Genomic DNA, 18,471 nt, shown 5'->3' on the forward strand with positions numbered 1-18,471 from the left:
TTTTTAAGTAGCCTCCAAATTTTTTTCCAGAGTGGTTGTACTAGTTTACATTCCCACCAACAGTGTAAGAGGGTTCCTTCCCCCCCCCCTCGCCAACACCTGTTGGTGGTGGTGTTGCTGATGATGGCTATTCTAACAGGGGTGAGGTGGAATCTTAGTGTGGTTTTAATTTGCATTTCCTTTATTGCTAGAGATGGTGAGCATTTTTTCATGTGTTTTCTGGCCATTTGAATTTCTTCTTTTGAGAAAGTTCTGTTTAGTTCACTTGCCCTGAAATGGGAGTCATTTTTAAAGGGATCGGATTTTTCTTTTGTCAGAATTTTGATCTCTTACCTCCTCTTAGAAGCTTTGCTAAAGTCACCTTTTCCAAAATACAAGCCCCTACACTCACCATTTTCATAGACTTTCCTTTCCCATTATGAACTGTACCTAAAATCTTACCTCACCTCTTATCATCTTCTCTTTCAACATTACCCTGCAATGAGCTTAGCCAAAATGTAAAGTCAGAGGAAACAATCCCCATAAGTCTGCCCTCACTTAAATGCCAGCTAGCTACCAACTTACGGTTCCATGACCACATTCATATTTGATAGCTCAAGACAAATATGCAAAACTCAGGGAAGTGCCATGCTGTGGTTGTGGTTTTATTATAGTGAAAACAAAATCTTACAAGGGAAGAGGTCCGTAGGGCAGAGTCCATCCACACATGTTGCTTCTGGTCACCCTGTAGTTATTAGATGCCATCACCTCCTCCCAGTCACAATGTGTGAGAGTATGTTCAGAGTATTGCCAACTAGGGGACCTTACCTGAGCCTTTGGTGTCCGGAATTGGGGCTCAGTCTCACAAGGCTGTCATGGCTGACATTGAGTCTGCAGTCCCTCCTGGAAATCAGACTAATGCATTTAGTCTTCTGTTCCTCCAGAGGTCACAACTGATGGCAGATGGCTCAAATCCCCCATCGTAAATCATGTTGTTTCTCTGGTGGCTAAAGCATCTAGACAAAGACACATCTATCAGGTAGGAAATTCAGAGACCTAGAGATCACTTCTCAGTAGCCAAGAGCAAAGGCCAAGACTCTCTTTGGGTAATGTTAAGTTTTCACTACACATACCCCTCTTTTTATAGACCCTAAGTAATTAGAACACTAGTGGAGACTCCTCCCTAGAAACAGCCTGTTCCACCCCTCAGAAACCTTATGTTGATTATAGAAGCAAACCTGGACCACCTCTTTAAAAAAAAAAAAAAAAAGTGGAATCTGGGGAGAATTCTGACACCCATTTTCATACTTTCCCTTGAGATAATTCCATATCCAAGAGCCATTCTCGTGGTTTGGAATAGTGTTAAAAACAAAACAAAACAAAACAAAAAAACCTAAGGATTTCAGTGTAAAATCCAGGGAAAGCTGTTTGGCCAAACCTAGGGTACAACGTTAGAGTAAAAGATACCTGTTGCTGGTGGAGTGGCTCAAGTGGTACCTGCCTAGCAAGAGTGAGGTCCTGAGTTAAAACCCAAGTACTTCCAAAAAAAAAAAAAAAAAAAGATACCTGTTGATGTTGCATTGTGAAAATGGGGCAGAAGAGCTAAGAATAGTCATCTGTTTGATCGGTGCCTTCTTGTTTACAAGGATTTCTCCAGACACCCTAACTGGAGGGGTGGGTGCCTCCATGGTAACCTGATTTTGAAGCTGATTTCTGTGTAGGGTAAAATTCTCTGCAGTAGAATCTGCATAATGAGGAAATGTGGAAGCCCCCCACCCTACTTTCCCAGTGAATCCTGAGTGTGAGCAGGCAGCACCACTCTTGACACTTGCCAACATGAAATCCACTTCTACTAGGGACTGTGATTATTTCCTTCAAACAGGCTATCAATAATGAGTACAGACAGTAGGAAGCAAACTAAGTTAGGAGTCAGAATACTTAGGTCTGACCATGACTTTGACATTTGCCCAGGCAAGTACCTTTGAGCTAGTCACTTCATCTCCCTAGACCACAGGTTCCTCTTCTATAGAATACATGGCTTGGATTAGATTCATTTCTGACTCTAAATTGACCCATTTTCCCCAAAGCTACATGATTCCTCTTTACTATAAAAGTAAACTTTCTTTTCTGTTAGGCAAGGCAATCAGGTTTGTGTGTTTGTGTGTAACTGACCATAAAGCAGAAGTACTTTATATCTCTTATTTCACTGTAATATCACATGTTAGGTCCATAACTCAATCAGACACATTAAGCCACGCTTTAGACCAGTGGCTGTCAGTGTGGTACATCAGCAGCACCACCTGGGAAATGCAAATTAACAGGCTCAAACTCTAGGGTGGGACCAGCAATCAGTGTTTACAAATCCTTCAGAGAATTCTGATGTCTCCTCAAATTCAAGAAGCATTACTTTATAGTATTGTAAACATAAACTTTAAGATGATTTCAAAGAAAACTCACAACGAGCAAATAAATGTAACATTCCGGTTTCATACACCATTCCAGGCGCTGTGCATACTTATTTAACCTTGCAACACAGCTATCAGACAAGTACAGTATTATTTTCTTCATGTTATGGAAAGGAAACCGACCAAAGATGAGTATTACGGATAGGTCCATAGTGCTGGAAAATGCAAGTGTGATTTCAAACCTTTTAGTTCATCATTCCTGTTATAAAATAAGTCCCCCCTTGCTTCCTTTTATCCCTGTAGATAGATAAATCCTTCCTTTTCCACTGAATTTTTACCAACCTTGAGCTTTGTGTATTTAAAGATACACACGTTTGAATATTTGTGTGTAGCAAGCATGTTCTAGTTAATAGTTAAGCATGAAGGCTCTGAAGTCAGAATGCTTGGATTTTCATAGTTTCACCAATTAATCATTTGTGTTATCTTGCAGAGGTTACTAAATCCCCTTAATCTTTAAATTCCCTCAAGTATAGAATGAAGACAATAATCTTAGCCCCCTCATAGGAATCTTGTAAAGATTAAAATACAGGATCACATATAAAGTATAATAATCAATGTTATTAAATCTGGTCTGGTCTATTAATATTATTTAGTTTAAGGTACATTTCTATCTTTTTTTTTTTTTTAGTGGCACTAGGGTTTGAACTCAGGGCCTCATTCTTTCTAGGCAGGTGCTCTTTTGTGATGGGTATCTTTGAGATATGGTCTCATGAACTATTTGCTTCAAACCACGATCCCCTGATCTCTGCCTCCTGAGTAGCTAGGATTATAGGCGTGAGCCACCGGCTCCCATAATTTGTACTTTACTAAATAATAAATAGAATGGACCAACATTTAGCATTATGTAGGAACCCCCTTTTTTAATGAATGGCAGAAATTAATAGTACAAGCAATATTTTGAGAATGTATCCAAAATACTTAAAAGAACATATTTAACAACAAATAATCAATGCTCTGATCATAAACCCCTTATGCAACTTACTATGAATTCATGTGCCTTACATGTTTGGATTTTCCAGGAGCACTTTGGTGGCGAGTATCCTCTCCCATCGTCAGTTTGTGTATCAAAGCCCATGCTTTCTCTTTTGGTTCAGGAAATACGAGGGCCACCTACACATAAAGTTCTACTAGGCACATTCTGTTAACTACTTAACTTCTTTCAGTTTCAAATTTATTTTAGCTATTTTTCCTCAACTAACCAGAAGAGTGAAGTTTTACTATATAGTGGCAATCATCATAATAAAAGTAATAGCCAACAGTTATTGAGAGCCAGACACTGTGCTCAAAGCTCTGGATAATCTCAGTAACTGCTAACAACTCTACTAGTCAGGTATTAGGCCCTAGTTTACAGAAGAAAGTCAAGTACAAAGAGGTATAGTAACTTGCCCAAGGTGGTAACATTCAGTGTGCACTGATTCATAAGTAGGTTATGACATGTTTGTGAAATCGTCTTTTCATTAGTAGGCCTTAGTTTTATGCTTCACTAATAAATATAGTAGCATTTTGATATGCTGCCTTTATAAGTGCTTGCTTGACCCAACTATTACATATATGTTTATATAATGAGGATTGTCTGGTCTTGCAATCAAAATTGGCTTTCTAATTACTTTTGGAAATCATACTTCAAAAATCCAGCAGTTGTATATTAACCAACCTTGGAAATACGGACCAAATTAGAGTTTGGTATTCTCACTGTCTTTCTTACCAATCCCTCTCTATGACTTGCAAGGAGCATGCAACATAAAAATGAATGGAGTTCAAGATAACTTGAAGTGATGAGAATGACTCAGACAAACTCTATCTTTAGCAGAGATGAATAAAATGGTACTTTAAACTGCCTCTAACTATATGGAGTCTGTTCTCATGGCTCTTTTAAATTCTAGAACAAATCTTTGCTGCATTAAATCTTTCAAGGACTTCTTATTGTAGTGGTGGCTTTGTGGTCACATATTGTTTTAGTTTCTGCTTATCATGGAAGACTTATTGCTCCATCTATTTTGAATGATAGTTTTGCTGGGTAGAGTATCCTGGGGTTGAAGTTATTTTCATTCAGTGCCCGGAAGATCTCACCCCACACTCTTCTTGCTTTTAATGTTTCTGTTGAGAAAGGGACTTCTTATTAAGTAGCTCTGTCCCCAGACTGTCAAATAATAATCTTTCTCTAAGTAGAAAACTTACAGAAAGCAATGTCTTTGATGGGGACAGAGATAATGGAAAATTCAATATGGCTGATTGGCCCTTTTGAAGAAAGAATAGAGATTCTAAACTTGGTCTCATCTCCTATCTATGTCTGGTGTAACATTTGCTACAGTGCTTGTCTCCACTGCAATTATACAAACAGATGGGTGGTTATTAAGAGGGGAGGAGAAAATGTCTGGCAAGAAATGTTAAAAGCTCTGAGAAAGATTAAGGGAGCAGTTCAATTCAATGAATGTTTACTGAGTATCAGTTGTGCGCAAGGAGTTTCACTGGATTTTCGAATTCAGGGAGGAGGGTTAACATTTGTCCTCCTCTGAGGCCAGCATTGTACAAAGCACTTTTCAAACCATTTTACTCTTACCTCCATTTGGAAGTAGGTATTATTATCCCCATTTTACAGATGAGAACACCAAACCTCTAAAAGGCCAAGTAACTTTTCCAAGTTCAGTTTAGTAAAAAAGAAAGAAGATTCCAGTTCATGTGTATCTAGCACCAAAGTCTGTATTGATTCATTTTTATACATATTGCTAATTTTCATTCAGTAATTCTAAGGAGCGGGGGTAATTATTCTTAAATTTTCTTGGAAAAACCAATAAAATTTGGATGATACATGTGGAAATTATGATAGTAAGTGTTAGAGGTAGGAATTAAACTCTTACTATGTAATAGGTCTATTACATATTATCTAGAAACTGTATGAAGAAAGATTGTTGTTCCCACAGCATATTAAAAAAAAAAAAAACAGCCTTTGGTATGTTAGTGAGTAATCCAGTTCAATTCCATTCCCTCTAGCAGTTGACAGACATAATTACAGAAAGATACATGGAGCTCAAATTCTACAGGAAAGGCCATGTATTCAGAGGAGGAACCAAAAAATAGGGACCTAAAAGGGCTTTGCTCTTGAAATGCCTCTTTGGTTTTTCCAGATGTTTTCAAACAATAGGCCTGGCTCATGCCTGGCCTATCATAGCTACTCCGGAGGTGGAAATTGGGAGGCTAGCCCATGCAAAAGTTAGCAATTTCCCATCTTGACCAATAAAAGCTGGGCATGGTGGTACATGCCTATGATACATAGGAAACATAAACAGAAAGATGGTGGTCCAAGTTGGCCTGGGGATAAACATGAGACCCTATTTCAAAAATAAGCAAAGCAAAAAGGGCTGGGGGCATGCTTGAAGTGGTAGAGCGCCTGCCTAGCAAGTGTGAGGCCCTGACTTCAAACCCCAGTACTATAAAATTAAAAAAAAAAAAAAGCAAAGAATAAATGGTAGATCAACTTTCAGCAATAATTTGTACAAAACAATTGAAAGAAGTATGTCTCCATCCTTAGTCCCTACAAGCAAGCAGTAGGTGTATCCAGATATGAATCTGTGAGCCCCGAAGGCTTTACATGACAATTTGTGCAGAGTCCAGTTGACCGAATGTGTCTGCCAGACTGCAGTGCCCATCGGTGAAAAGATGCAAATTCTGATCTTTTGAATACAGTATTTGGCTCCATGGGAACATCCCCGAGTAATCAATAACACAGGCTGGATCAATGTGTGAGTCCAGTTATACTAACAGAGGAAAGGTAACCATTTCAGAATGCCTTTAGCAACCCAGTCTGCAGATTGTTATTGGTGTGACTATTGCTGGGACAGGTGTTGGGCTTATAAATTTGCATAACAAAATGTCTTTCTTGTGGCAGCAGCCCATATAATAATTGGTGCCATCTGTATTTATCTGAAGTTTGGTTCTAATGTGAAAGCAGAGAACCTTCTGCCTTCCAGTTCCATAGGGCCCATGAGCTTCTGAGGATGCCTAACAATGGGAAATGGTCATCATTTTCAAGGGAAATACACACTGAGGGAGAATATTAAAGCAATAACACGTTGCTTTTTCTTCATGGGCCATTTTCCTCTACAGAACTTCTTCAAGTAGTGGATGGCAAACCAGCCAGCTCTGTCAGCACATTTACAAGGCACAGCTTCCAGTAGATCCTCTCTTTTCTGGATGTTCTCTGTTTTCTTACCTTCACCAATTTGTAGAAATTAGAGTGTGCATAAGCTTATCATCCCTGGCTCAGTTGCTTTACCACCTGAGAGCAGAACCCATTTGAGTTGTAGTTTTATCTTCTATTTTTAATAGGAGAAGAAAAAACAGAAATTGTATGAAAACCTGGTTCTTCAAAATCTGAGAAACAATGAGGGAACATTCTAAACAAAGAATGTTCTAAAACTATACACATAATCCTTTTTCTTTCAATACCATGGAATGATCTTAATGACTAGCAATTCAAGTCCGTTCCAGACCTGTACCACAGATAATTGCTGTAGATTGACCATGTGTGTATTATTTCAATATGTTGTATTTTCTGTATGTACAGGTGCATGAAGACCTTCATCAATTAAAGGAGAAATTAACAAAATTTCCAATTGAAGAGAAAAGAGTTGCTCTTGACATTCAGAATCTTGAAACAGCAATTCAGAGGACTGAAATGGGGATAAAAGTAAGTAGAACTTTGGACACTAAATAAAATATGAAGAAGAATCTAGAAGAAAAAAATATGTGGTTCACTTAGAACGCTGTGTAATTCTGTAGCAGAACTGGATTTAGGATGGCCACTAGCATTCATTTTTGTTTTTTAAATAATTATGGTTACTATTAATTGACTGATTGGTTTAGTTCTGTCCTGTTCCACGAAGAATTTAAGGAGAATAAATATAAGATTCTGCAGAGGCAGCTCTTTAAATGTGGTTTGATTTAAAAGAACTCAAGAGTTTGAAAAACCATTACTATCAGTCCAACACTATGCTTAACCAAAAAGGCTTCACACCGGTATAATGAAGACCTACTGGAATTCTAAACAAGACTTGACTTTCCCCAAATAGTTAATTATTTTGAGCTATTCATTTTTGTCCTACTTATCAACTGGGTAAAAACTAAAGAAATGTATCAGTCTGGGGATAGAGAAGTAGAGATTTCATCATTGCAAACAGACCTATGGGCAGAGGAGAAATCCACCCACAGGCAGGACAATATTCACTATGAACCAGGATATATTACCTAACAGGGTCCATCTTCCAAATAAGACCCAGCTCCATTTTCTAGACCTCTGGTTTTCAGTGTTTCTGCTTCTGCTTCCGATTTTCACTGTACTGTGTGGTCTGCTTCATCCTTGAGCTCCTGAGACTGAGCAATGTGGTATATTTTGTAGCCTCATCAGACTTGCACATCATTGTCCTATATTACCTGATGGAGAGAGAGCTGGGCCCAGCTGGAGTCTTTGGGTTGGCCATTTTAAATAATCTGTTGCCTATAGGCCAAATGCTTTCCTCAGATTGCTTGAAGCCCTAGAAGAGGAGGACATTATTGCATGTCTGTAATGCCTGCTAGGTTCATCTGGCTAAACCATTTACTGATTATTGCGAAGAGCCCGACAGGTCACTCAAGCTTTGGGCTTGTGTGCTTTTTGTGATAATTGAAGTAATTTGACTTTGAGATGCCTAATGATACCTTAGGCATGTAATAACACATAGCATGTTGTGTTCTTTGACTTAATTACACGATTCAGAGTGTAGATTAACATTAGGTTAAATGCAATGAAATAAATTAGTTGAGGATCTTAAGCCTACCAAATGGCCTCAACCTTGACTTTTCTTTAACAGATTCACATTGAGAAGTATTTAGACATTATAAACCATCGTGTGCTAACAAATCCTGTTGATGAGAACTTACAAGCCCCTCTGGCTTCCAAATTGTAAGTATATTTTAGAGTCCAAAGTAAATATAAAAATAAAAACTTTTCTCTCTCAGGTGACATGACTATAAAAGCAAATTTTTCTTGGCTTTATTCACATCTGTTCTACCAATTTCAGTAAAAGTTTTGCATGCAAAATTAATGGCAAAATTTAGACATCAATGAAGTTTATCATAGGTTCACTGTTGAGTTCTACGGCTTGACACCATGACAGTTATTTTAGGCTTCTAGATTTTGGTGTTTCAGTTTGTTGTTGTTGTTTAGTGAACAGTATTTAAAATGCAATTTCTAAAGCAAACATTTTAATGCAAATCAGTTTTTACACCATTCAGATTACATGATATCTTATTCAGTGTATAGATTGTCATATGTGTTATAAGGATGATTTTGTTATCCATGGTAAACAAACATGATAATAAAGCTTGCTTAAAATATTCATTATGTAATACACCCCAAGAGATGGTTTATTACAATTAGAATTGAGTTTAAAAAGACATGGCTTTGCCTCACCCTGGTTCTTCTTACATCTGGCCTCTTAAATGACTAAATATAGATTATACTTTTGTAGTAAGGTTTAAAACCCCAGGGCTCTTTCTTATTTGTGCTTTATATTTTCCACCAGATGTGAATAATATCAGACAGTAAAGTCAGGCTTCAGAAACAGTGCCCAGAGAGTCATGGAAAGCTGTAGACATAGTAAAGTCCCAACACCCAGTTGTAGGGAGCAGAATAGTATGATGTGCATGGTTCTTGTCTCCCTTCTTCCAGTGAAGGTGGTGCCACAGGTATTCATCATCCTTTGACAGAGGCCATCCTACCCTGGTCTCCTTGCAGACAGATATCTGATATCTGTCCTGTCGGGCTACTCTGCATTCCTCAGTTTTATTCCTATGCCTAACTTGTATTAGTTATCTATCACTTTGTAACAAATTACCCAAAGTTTAGTGGCTTAGAATAACAAACACTTACTGTCTCACAGTTTCATCCTCAGGAATCTCCACACACTTAGCTAAGTGCTTGTGGCTCAGGGTGTCTCACAAGACTGTAGTCTCAATGTTGATTGGGGCAATCCCATCTGAAGACTAAATAGGTGGCCAAGAGGGCAGGAGAGTGAGGGACAAGCCAAGATATCCTTCCATATATATTCATGTGGTTACTGGCAGCCCTTGCTTCCTCAACACATGGATCTCTTTTTGGCTGTCTGAGTATTTCCACAACATGGCAGTTGGTGACCTGAGAGGGACTCAAAGAGTGAAAGAGAGTGCCCTAGATGGAAGCCATAGTCCTTTTGTAATCTAATCCCAGAAGGGATGGCCTGTCATTTTTGTTTGATTCTACTGGTTAGAATTGAATCAGTACTTTTAGCCCACTGTCAATGCAATGGAAATCAACTGGTGGTAATCATTGGGACTATTATCACTGCACTTTTCTATTTATCTTCATGATGCAGCTTTGGTCCCATCTTCTCTATTAATTTTTTCTTCATCTTTTGAAAGTATTTCTGTATTTTCATAGTATTCAGTACCCATACAACTTATCTGACATACATCATTGACTGTCTTTGTGAATAGTTACTTTTTCACTGCTCTTGGGGGCAGGGACCAAGGCTCATATATCTCATGGCCCCAGTCTACCATAGTGTCTGGAACATGGTGGGGACACAATCACTGTTTGCTCTTAATTACAACATTTTATTTCTTCCATGGAAGCACATACAGCATATTCATCAATATTAGCTTATTTGATCATTAAAATGACTATGTCACAGGCTTAATAAGTATTGTCTTAATTTTATAAATGTATAAAATGAGATTGTGGAGGTTAAAGGGCTTGACTAAGATCTCAGAGTTATTCTCTCACCTCTCAATGTTCTTTTCACTAACCAAAACCCTCTTTGTACATATTAAAATAATTAGCCAAAGTCAAAGAATTAACTTGCTTTCATTTAGTACTGTCATGTTTCTTAGAAAACTGGAGATACCATAAGTAGCTAACCTCTGCCTTCTTAACACATCATTGGCATGTGATCATGTGAAGTGCTCAATTTGGGGAATTCCAGAATGTCATTCTAAAATGTTAATGTTTAGCTAGGAACCCAGGGGAGCAGAAAGGCCTGGGAATGTCCAAATGATGTGGACATCATGATGCAGGAGTCTGTCATTGTTATTTCTTTGTAGTATCAACATTCCAAATCTTGCTCGGTGTGTGGTGAGTTTAAGACCCATTCTCCTCCCTTCCCCCTATCCTTACTTTGGCATCCTGAATTAGGCCATCTTTCCAGCCTATATTTCATTCCAATCAGGAAATTTTAAATGAATTTGTGCTTTGTGGTAGTTCAGTGACTGATTCTCTGCGGAATTCAAATGAAGATCATTACCTCAAGGATCTGTCTAATCAGAGAGAAAAACTCAGTGCAAATGACAGTGCATGGTGACACCTGATTAACAGGTGACACAAGTATGATACAGGATGGAGAGATTGTGATAGAACTTGGAGAGATTACATTGGGCTACTCTGGTCCAGAAAGATTTCACGGGTCAAGTCGTACTTGGGCTCAGGCATGCAGAAAGGAAAAGGGAACACTTTCTGAGAGCGATAAAATAGCATGAATGAAGAACCACATAGAGAGTAGACATGGGAGTTCAGTTCAACTGGGAAGACCAGTGTACTTGGAGGAGAGAAGTAGGGGGAAATTGAACAGGCAGAGTGGGGGACAGATTAGTCAAGAGTAAATTCCTCTTCTTAGAAAGTAGGACGCCTCGGAAGGTTTTTGTGTCAAATTGTAATACGATGAAAGTGACATTTTATAAAGATGAATCTGGAAATGCTGTAGAGTGGATGGGAAATACCACTGAGATAGACAACCAGTAATGGGATTACTACAATCACCCACACATTCATTTAATAGTTTATTTGTCATGCATTTATTCAACAGGAATTTATTGAACAGCTGCTCTTTGCCAAGCGTGATGTTAGCTACCAGGGATATAGTGATCAGCCATCCACCTTGTCCTTGTAACCCAGGTTTAATTTGAGGTATACAGGTCTAAACAAAGATGATGGCAAGGGGGAATAAAAACAAAGCTTGGATTTGAGACACCTGAACGAATCTCAATTAACATGCAATTGGATGGAGGTAGGAGTGAGACTCAAGAGTGGCCCTAAGTTGGGGGTATGGCTCAGTGCTTGCCTAGCCTATATGAGGCCCTGGTTTTGATCCCCAGTACCACAAAAAACAGGAGTGGAGGTGTGGCTCAAGCAGTAGAGCACCTGCTTTGCAAATGCAAAGCCCTAAGTTCAAACCCCATATTCCACAAAAAAAAAAAAAAAACCAAACACCCAGTACCACAAAAAAGAGTGACCCCAAGATTTGGGGTCTGGCACACTGAAAAGGTAGATGAGCCAATGATCTAAAATGATAGCGAAGAGAAATCAGCTTGGGAAGGAAAGGCCCAATTTCTGTTTTGTACTTTGGGTTGGAAGTTACGTGAAAATTTCTAATGCAGATGGGACTTGGTTTGGGGGAAGATAAAGGAGGAGATACATTGTTCAGTTTCATTAAGTTTTAAGTCCCAGTGAGTGGAGATGAGGAGCTAAGCCCAAGGAAATTGATAGGGCCATGTGCCAACTTTAAAACAGTCTTGGAAACAATGAGACCAGAAGTCAGATAAACAAATGTACCTTCAGATAGCAAGTTCAACTTTACAAAGCACTTTTACTTACCTTGTGGCAAATCATTCTTAGAATGGCAATGTGAAGTGTTATTTCCCTACTTCATACATGAAGAACTAAGGTACAATAAACTGCACATGGTCACACGGCCAAGAAGTCTATAGGAAGCTAAGAAAGCCCAGTCTTCTAGTTCTAAATTCAGTAGATGTTCTGTCATGCTAATGACATTCAGTACAGTGGTGTTTGCAAATTATTTTCTGTATCTTTAAATTCTTAAAAGAAATCAAGATCAGTCTAACTAAAATTTCAAAAATAAGGTCTTGAATTAACCAATTCAATGACATAAAATGTGCTAGTCCATACTGATTAATGCTTTAGTATTTGATCATTTACATATTTAATTTTTAAATTTAGGACTATGACTTTCAAATGAGTTAAAATTATGACAGCAGATTGTAAGATATTCTTTGGAAATAAGGAATCTACAGGGAAAATTATTCAAAAAGGAATTCATGGAAAGAAAAATGTTAGAAGTTACTTTACAAACTGAGTATATTGACTCTGGTTTGAAATCAAAAGAACTTAGCAGGGTAAGGTGGGAAGTCCTTCTGGATGATAGCCAAGAGAGTAGCAGGTAGAAGAAATGTGAGTTGAAGGAAGCAACAAGCATCAAATAAGAAAGGCACGGGGAAAAGTAATCAGAAGAGGTGTCTGTCACCATCTCTAACGAAATAATCCAGAACTTGAAACTCTCCTGCCTCCTGTCTCTAGCTTTCTCTTTGTCCTCTCAGCTTGACATAGAAAAGGGAATCTGACCTACAGATCTGCAGATTATGATAGCTGGAAGGAGCAAACCAGGTAGCAGTTGTATCTCCACAGAGAACAAAACAGAATGTTTCTGGCAGGGATCTTTTCTCATTCAGTTCTTCTCTCTTGCCAAGGAGTGCCCTTGCTCCCTTGGTCTGGAAGAGTTAAGGAAGACTTTAAGGGGACTGGTGGAGTGGCTCAAATGGTAGAGTGCCTGCCTCGCCCATGTAAGGCCCTGAGCCCTGAGTTCAAACCCCAGTAGCAATGAGAGAAAGAGAGAGAGAGAAAGAGAGAGAGAGAGAGAGAGAGAGAGAGAGAGAGAGAGAGAGAGAGAGAGAGAGAGAGATTATTGACTGGCATCTGAATTTGACCCAGAAGTGGTTCTTTGCTCCTGTCTTTCCTATTCAATACCACAGTGTAATCATTGGCCATCCTTTCTGGAAGATGAGATGCCTGCTGAATTTGTATGGGTGCCACAAGCCTGGTAAGAACATCTCTCAATCCTAGCTATGGATGTGTGGTGCTAAAGTGGCATACAATTTGAAATGGAATAAGAAGAGTCAAGGTCAAAAAACTGCAGAAGGGTTGGTGGGGTGGCTTAAATGGTGGCATGCCTGCCTAACAAGCACAAGGACCTGAGTTCAATACCTCAGTATTGCCCTCTCCCCCACCCGTCCCCCACAAAAAAAACCTGCAGAAAAGCTCAGACTAAGTCTTCAAAGAATTCTGAACTGCTCAACCTACTTTGCGTGTAATCTCCCAGCAGGCCACACCAGGCTATAAATTCAAGCCTATTCATGACAGTCTCTTGAAGCAGTAGTATCACAGGAATACTGAATTCCTTATTTATTTCTTAGTTTATGTAGATAGATGTCCTTAAACTTCCCTCATACAACCAGTGGCAGTGTCTTGTCTGTCACCTGGGATTTGGGCACCTATTTGAGAGACCACAGGTCTTGAATGATGGTTCTCAAACTGATTTGCCATTCTCACTTACTGGTTTCCATTCCTTGGTGCTTCTAGTGCAGATGATTTGTGCTTAGAATCCCTCAGGAGCAGGACTGTCTAAAATCAATTCTCCTGGCCACAGAGAGTCTGCCTGTGTGTGCTCAAGACTGGAATTCTGCTTCCCTGTTACTATGAAGGGTTAGAGTAAGCCTCTTGCACTGGGACTGAACCAGGATGAAGACCTGGCAGTCAGGTGGGCAGGATCTGCAATGTGGGCTCAAACCATGAGATCAAACCCCCAGGTAGCAAGTTCTTCACCTGAAAAAGACTGTGGGTCTCTCTTGCTGCCTTGCCAGCAGAGCAGAGTTCCTATGAGGTTTAGCTGTATCTATGTACAGACGCCAGAGAATTCAACAGACTCCATCCCAAATGGGACTGTCCCTTGCTATGCCAAGGAAAATGATTCAGAACAGATGTTCAGTGATTGTTATTCTCATTGTTATCATCATCTTCCTTCATCATACTTGTCAATATTTTCATAAGACTTGACAGTTTTCAAAGGACATCCTTTAAACCTATTTACCATTTCTTCAAACTTTTGAAATTGATACTTTCCCTATGAGGAATCCAAGCCTTAAGTAAACCAGTCTCAGGTCCCACAGCTGGTCATTGGTGCAGTCCAAACTTCAGTACAGATCAAGAAAAGGTAGTTTTCCTTCTTAGCAAGTAGTACTTAAGGGGAAAGCTGATAATTTTGTCTAGCAGAGATGGAAACCAGCAGGTACACAAAGTGATCATTATTGCCTGCAAATGCAAGATTTTCCTAGTTGTCCTTCTGGAAACAATGATAAGGACATTGATGTATTTTCTCCAAGCAGCTCGATGGTTCTGCATTGTTTTCAAAGTAGGTTTCACTGTTATCCCACTCTGGCAGAGGGTGGCTGCCCCTCTTTCACAGACTTTATGCTGTGATGTCTGTCACACTTAATGACCAGGCCAGTCATCAACACTAGGAGGGTGACTGCTGTCTGTACCAGCACCATCAGAACTGCTCAGAAATCACTGTACACTTGATAGTGCTGGTACTTGACAGGAAAAGGAAAGAAGAACAAAGCTAGTGAATGAAGGTGAGGATAGTGAGAAGCAAAAAAGGGTTTTCTGGTAGATGGTGACTGTAGATTAGAAGGTCATGGTCACTCAGTTAAAACACGTTGGAGCCAATCCATTCTGAGGTGTTCCAGTGCAGTACACAAATTCCAGCTGCACAGACATGGCTTCATTCTATTCACACACACATACATACACACATGCATTCAGAGACGGGACAGCAAGTATAACAATGTGCTGACACTTGCTACGCTGCATGAAGGGCACTTGGATACTCGGTGTTTTTTCACCTCTTTTCTGGGGGTTGAGAACTCTAAAACAGTTTTTTAGACAACATCATAAAATTAAAAAGCAAACTGGAAAAAGCCATTTGTATAGATACATCACAAGAACTGCTGCTAGTGCATTCTTAAATATAAAGAACTCTAGTAAAAAAAAAAAACAAAAAACTTGATATAGGCAAAAGGGCATCAGACTACTCACAGAGACAGAAATGCAAATAACCATAAACAAATAGAAAATGTGGAATGTCATTGCTAACTGAGAAAAGTTTAGTCTTACCAATAAACCAGAGAAATTCAAATTGAATAACACATTTTTCTTTATAAACAGACAAAACAGATCATTTAAACCACCATAATACACAGTGCTGATGAGTATATTGAGTGGGTGCACTTTTACACTGGTAAAATAATAGTGCTGAGGGTTTTTTTTCTTTTTTCTTCTTTTGGTGGCACTGGGGTTTGAACTCAGGGCCTCAATGCTTGCTAGGCAGGTGCTTTACCACTTCAGCCATACCCCAGCCCTTTTTGTTGTTGTTGTTTTAGTCAACTTTTTGATAAGGTCTCAAGTTTGTTTTTGTTTTTTTTTTTTTTTACCTGGGGCTAGCCTCCAACTAGTATCCTATCTATGTTTCTTGCATAGCTGGGATTACAGAAATATAACACAGCACCTGGCCTGTTGGTCGAGATGGAGTCTCATTAACTTTTGCCCAGGCTGGCCTCAAACTGCAATCCTCCCAATCTCTGCCTCCCAAGTAGATAGGATTACAAGCATGTACCACCACACCTGTCCAATGCTGAGTTCTTAAAGGCAATTTTTCAAAATATGTGAGATTTAAAAATTAATTTTTTAATTTAATAGTTGTAGCTCTAAGAATTATCCTAGGAAATAAAGAGATATTCATGAATATCAGTACAAAATATATTTCATTTTAGCAACATCTCTAAAGCAATAAATTTAGAAATATATTAAATGTCAGTAATAAAATAATGATTAAATCTATTATAACATAGGTATACTTGTCTTTCTATATGTGTATCATTAAAGCTGCTATGTTGAAGAAATTTTAGTAACATGGAAACAAACATACTGAGGAGGAAAAATAGGATGCAGAATTGCTTCTCAATTCAATATCCGTAACTGTATCCACTTCCAAACACATCATCCATGGAAGTAAAAGAATGTAAGAAATCCTCTAAGACTACCACTTTAGGAAGGAAGTTGTAGATTTTCCTTCCCCTGTGCTTGCCACTAAGCCCAACTCAGAGCCCTAGGCACAACACTCAAACAAACCTAAGAGCCTGAAGCACAGAGAAGAGGAACCATCCCAGGGCCATAGAGTAAGCTGCCTGAGGTTTCTTTTTGCCTCCTATAGCCTTAGCTGATGTAGCATTTTCCTTTTCATCAAAGAACTTTGATCATCTCTTGCCACTGTCTGACAATAATTCCCTTTGTTTTTGTCTAGGGATGTTTTTATTTCCCCCTTCACATTTGAAGGATAGTTTTCTGGATATGGAATTCCAGGTTAGTAGTGTGTTCTTTCCATATTTTGAAGATTTCAATCCACTCTTTTCTTGCCCTCATGGCTTGTGAAAAGAGGCCACATTTAATTCTTACCTTTGTTCCTCAGTTATGGTAAACTGTTCTTTCTCTTTGGTTTCTTGCAACATTTTCTCTGTTGTTAGTTTTCCAGAGTTTGAAAATGATACGTCTAGGTATGATTTTTTTTTCCCCCTTGGTATTTATCCTGGTTGTTGTTTTCTGAGATTCCTGGATCTGTGGTTTGGTGTCTTTCATTAATTTTGGAGAACTTTCAGCCTTCTTGTGCAAATATTTTTTTTCTGCTCCTCTATCTTCTCTTCTCCTTCTGGTATTCCATTATATGTATGTTACACCTTTCGCAGGTATCCCACAGGTCTTAGGTATTCTGCTCTGATTTTTTCCTTCTTTTTCCTCTTTGCTTTTCAGTTTGGGGAGTTTTGACATTGACATTTCTTCAAGCTCACTGATTCTTTTATTGGCCATGTCCAGTGTATTAATAAGCCTACAAAAGGCATTTTCATTTCTATAACATTATTCATTTCTAGCATTTCCTCTTTGTTCTTTCTTAGATCATCAAAATCCATGCTTCATTGCCCATCTATTCTCGCATGTTGTTTACTTTTTTCTGTGCTAGGACCCTTAGCACATTAATCACAGCTATTTTAAATGCCCTGTCTGATAATTTGGGATTGTCTATCATAACTGAGTCTGGTTCTGACACTTGCCTCTTGTTTTTTCTGGAATGTTGGATAATGAGACTGAGCTTCCTGACCTTCATGGTGAGGCTACGTTTATCTGATTGGAAGCTATGCTGTGCTTACTGTCTGCTATAGCTATAGATGTCCAAGCTTCAATTTCCCCCAGTATCTTTGTTTCTGTCTTCTCTGTAGTCTTTGGGTTTCCCTAGAAACTCCTTCTCAAATACAGCCTGAACCTGGCAGTAATCCTCTGTTGCACTGGGGTTCTGTGGATGTGGTGGTAAGGTGTGTGTGTTGGGGGTAGCGGAGGATTCTGTATTCCCATGATAGATGCCAGTCTTTGTCTCTAAACTGTCACCTTCACAAGTTTTTTTCAGCATCTCCCCCCTCTCTCCACTTCAGATGAGATAGGAAAGCTAGAGGGGGCTGGAGTTGGAGATTGTCTGTCTCCAAGTCAGATTAAGCTTTGGTAAAATACTTTTCCTTGAGTGCTTGTCTTTACTTAAGAGAGCAGAACAAAGAACAGAACTCTCTTCTCTAGAGTATTTCAGAATGATTACTTCCCCTTCCTCCTGCCAGAAGCAAGAGAGAGGAATTTTCTTTGATTTTCATAGTGAGAACATGGTGGGGCTTCTGAAGGTAGAAGTCACAATAGTGTGGGACCGCTGAGACTTGCCCCCTTAGGGTTTTTAATTCACCTGTAAGTCTGGACTGAACCTCCAGCATTTTGTCAGTCAGAGCCTCGGGGTTCTTGCCAAGGTTCCTAGCTCCTGCTTCCTGGCTTTGGCCCCTCTGAGTTGTGAGTCTTTGAATCCTATGCTCTGTCCACTTTTTAGGGCAGCATTTTGCCGTGATCTTGATTCTCTGATGGACATAAGAAGAGTTGTTTTTTAGTTTATTTTGCTTTTTTCTTTTTGTAAGAGTAGGAGCTCTTTACATGTTGGAGTAAAACCAGCAGTCTGATAAGTTGCTTTTCAATGATAATTTTTGTGTGTGAGTAAAGGAGGAGCAGAGTGGAGCTCCCAGAGCTGGA

At 39.1% G+C, this 18,471-nt stretch overlaps 1 protein-coding gene across 10 annotated transcripts in view; it reads left to right on the forward strand.

Annotated features, from left to right (window-relative positions):
• The window catches only part of Iqch (IQ motif containing H), a 246,002-nt gene that overhangs the window by 1,582 nt on the left and 225,949 nt on the right, over positions 1 to 18,471 (forward strand). For 4 of the 10 annotated variants that reach the window (XM_074066278.1, XM_074066279.1, XM_074066282.1 and 1 more), the window contains exons 1-2: positions 7,086 to 7,131; positions 8,291 to 8,382. Coding sequence is in view for 2 of the 10 variants with exons in the window: in XM_074066284.1 (XP_073922385.1) it covers positions 7,009 to 7,131; positions 8,291 to 8,382 (215 nt within the window). In the remaining 8 variants the exon portion in view is untranslated. Of the gene's footprint in view, positions 1 to 7,008; positions 7,132 to 8,290; positions 8,383 to 18,471 lie in introns of those variants that run through there. The other 6 variants (XM_074066274.1, XM_074066276.1, XM_074066277.1 and 3 more) reach the window with 4 other exon arrangements.

Source organism: Castor canadensis, chromosome 2 (genome assembly GCF_047511655.1).
Source record: "Castor canadensis chromosome 2, mCasCan1.hap1v2, whole genome shotgun sequence".
NCBI classification, from domain to species: domain Eukaryota; kingdom Metazoa; phylum Chordata; class Mammalia; order Rodentia; family Castoridae; genus Castor; species Castor canadensis.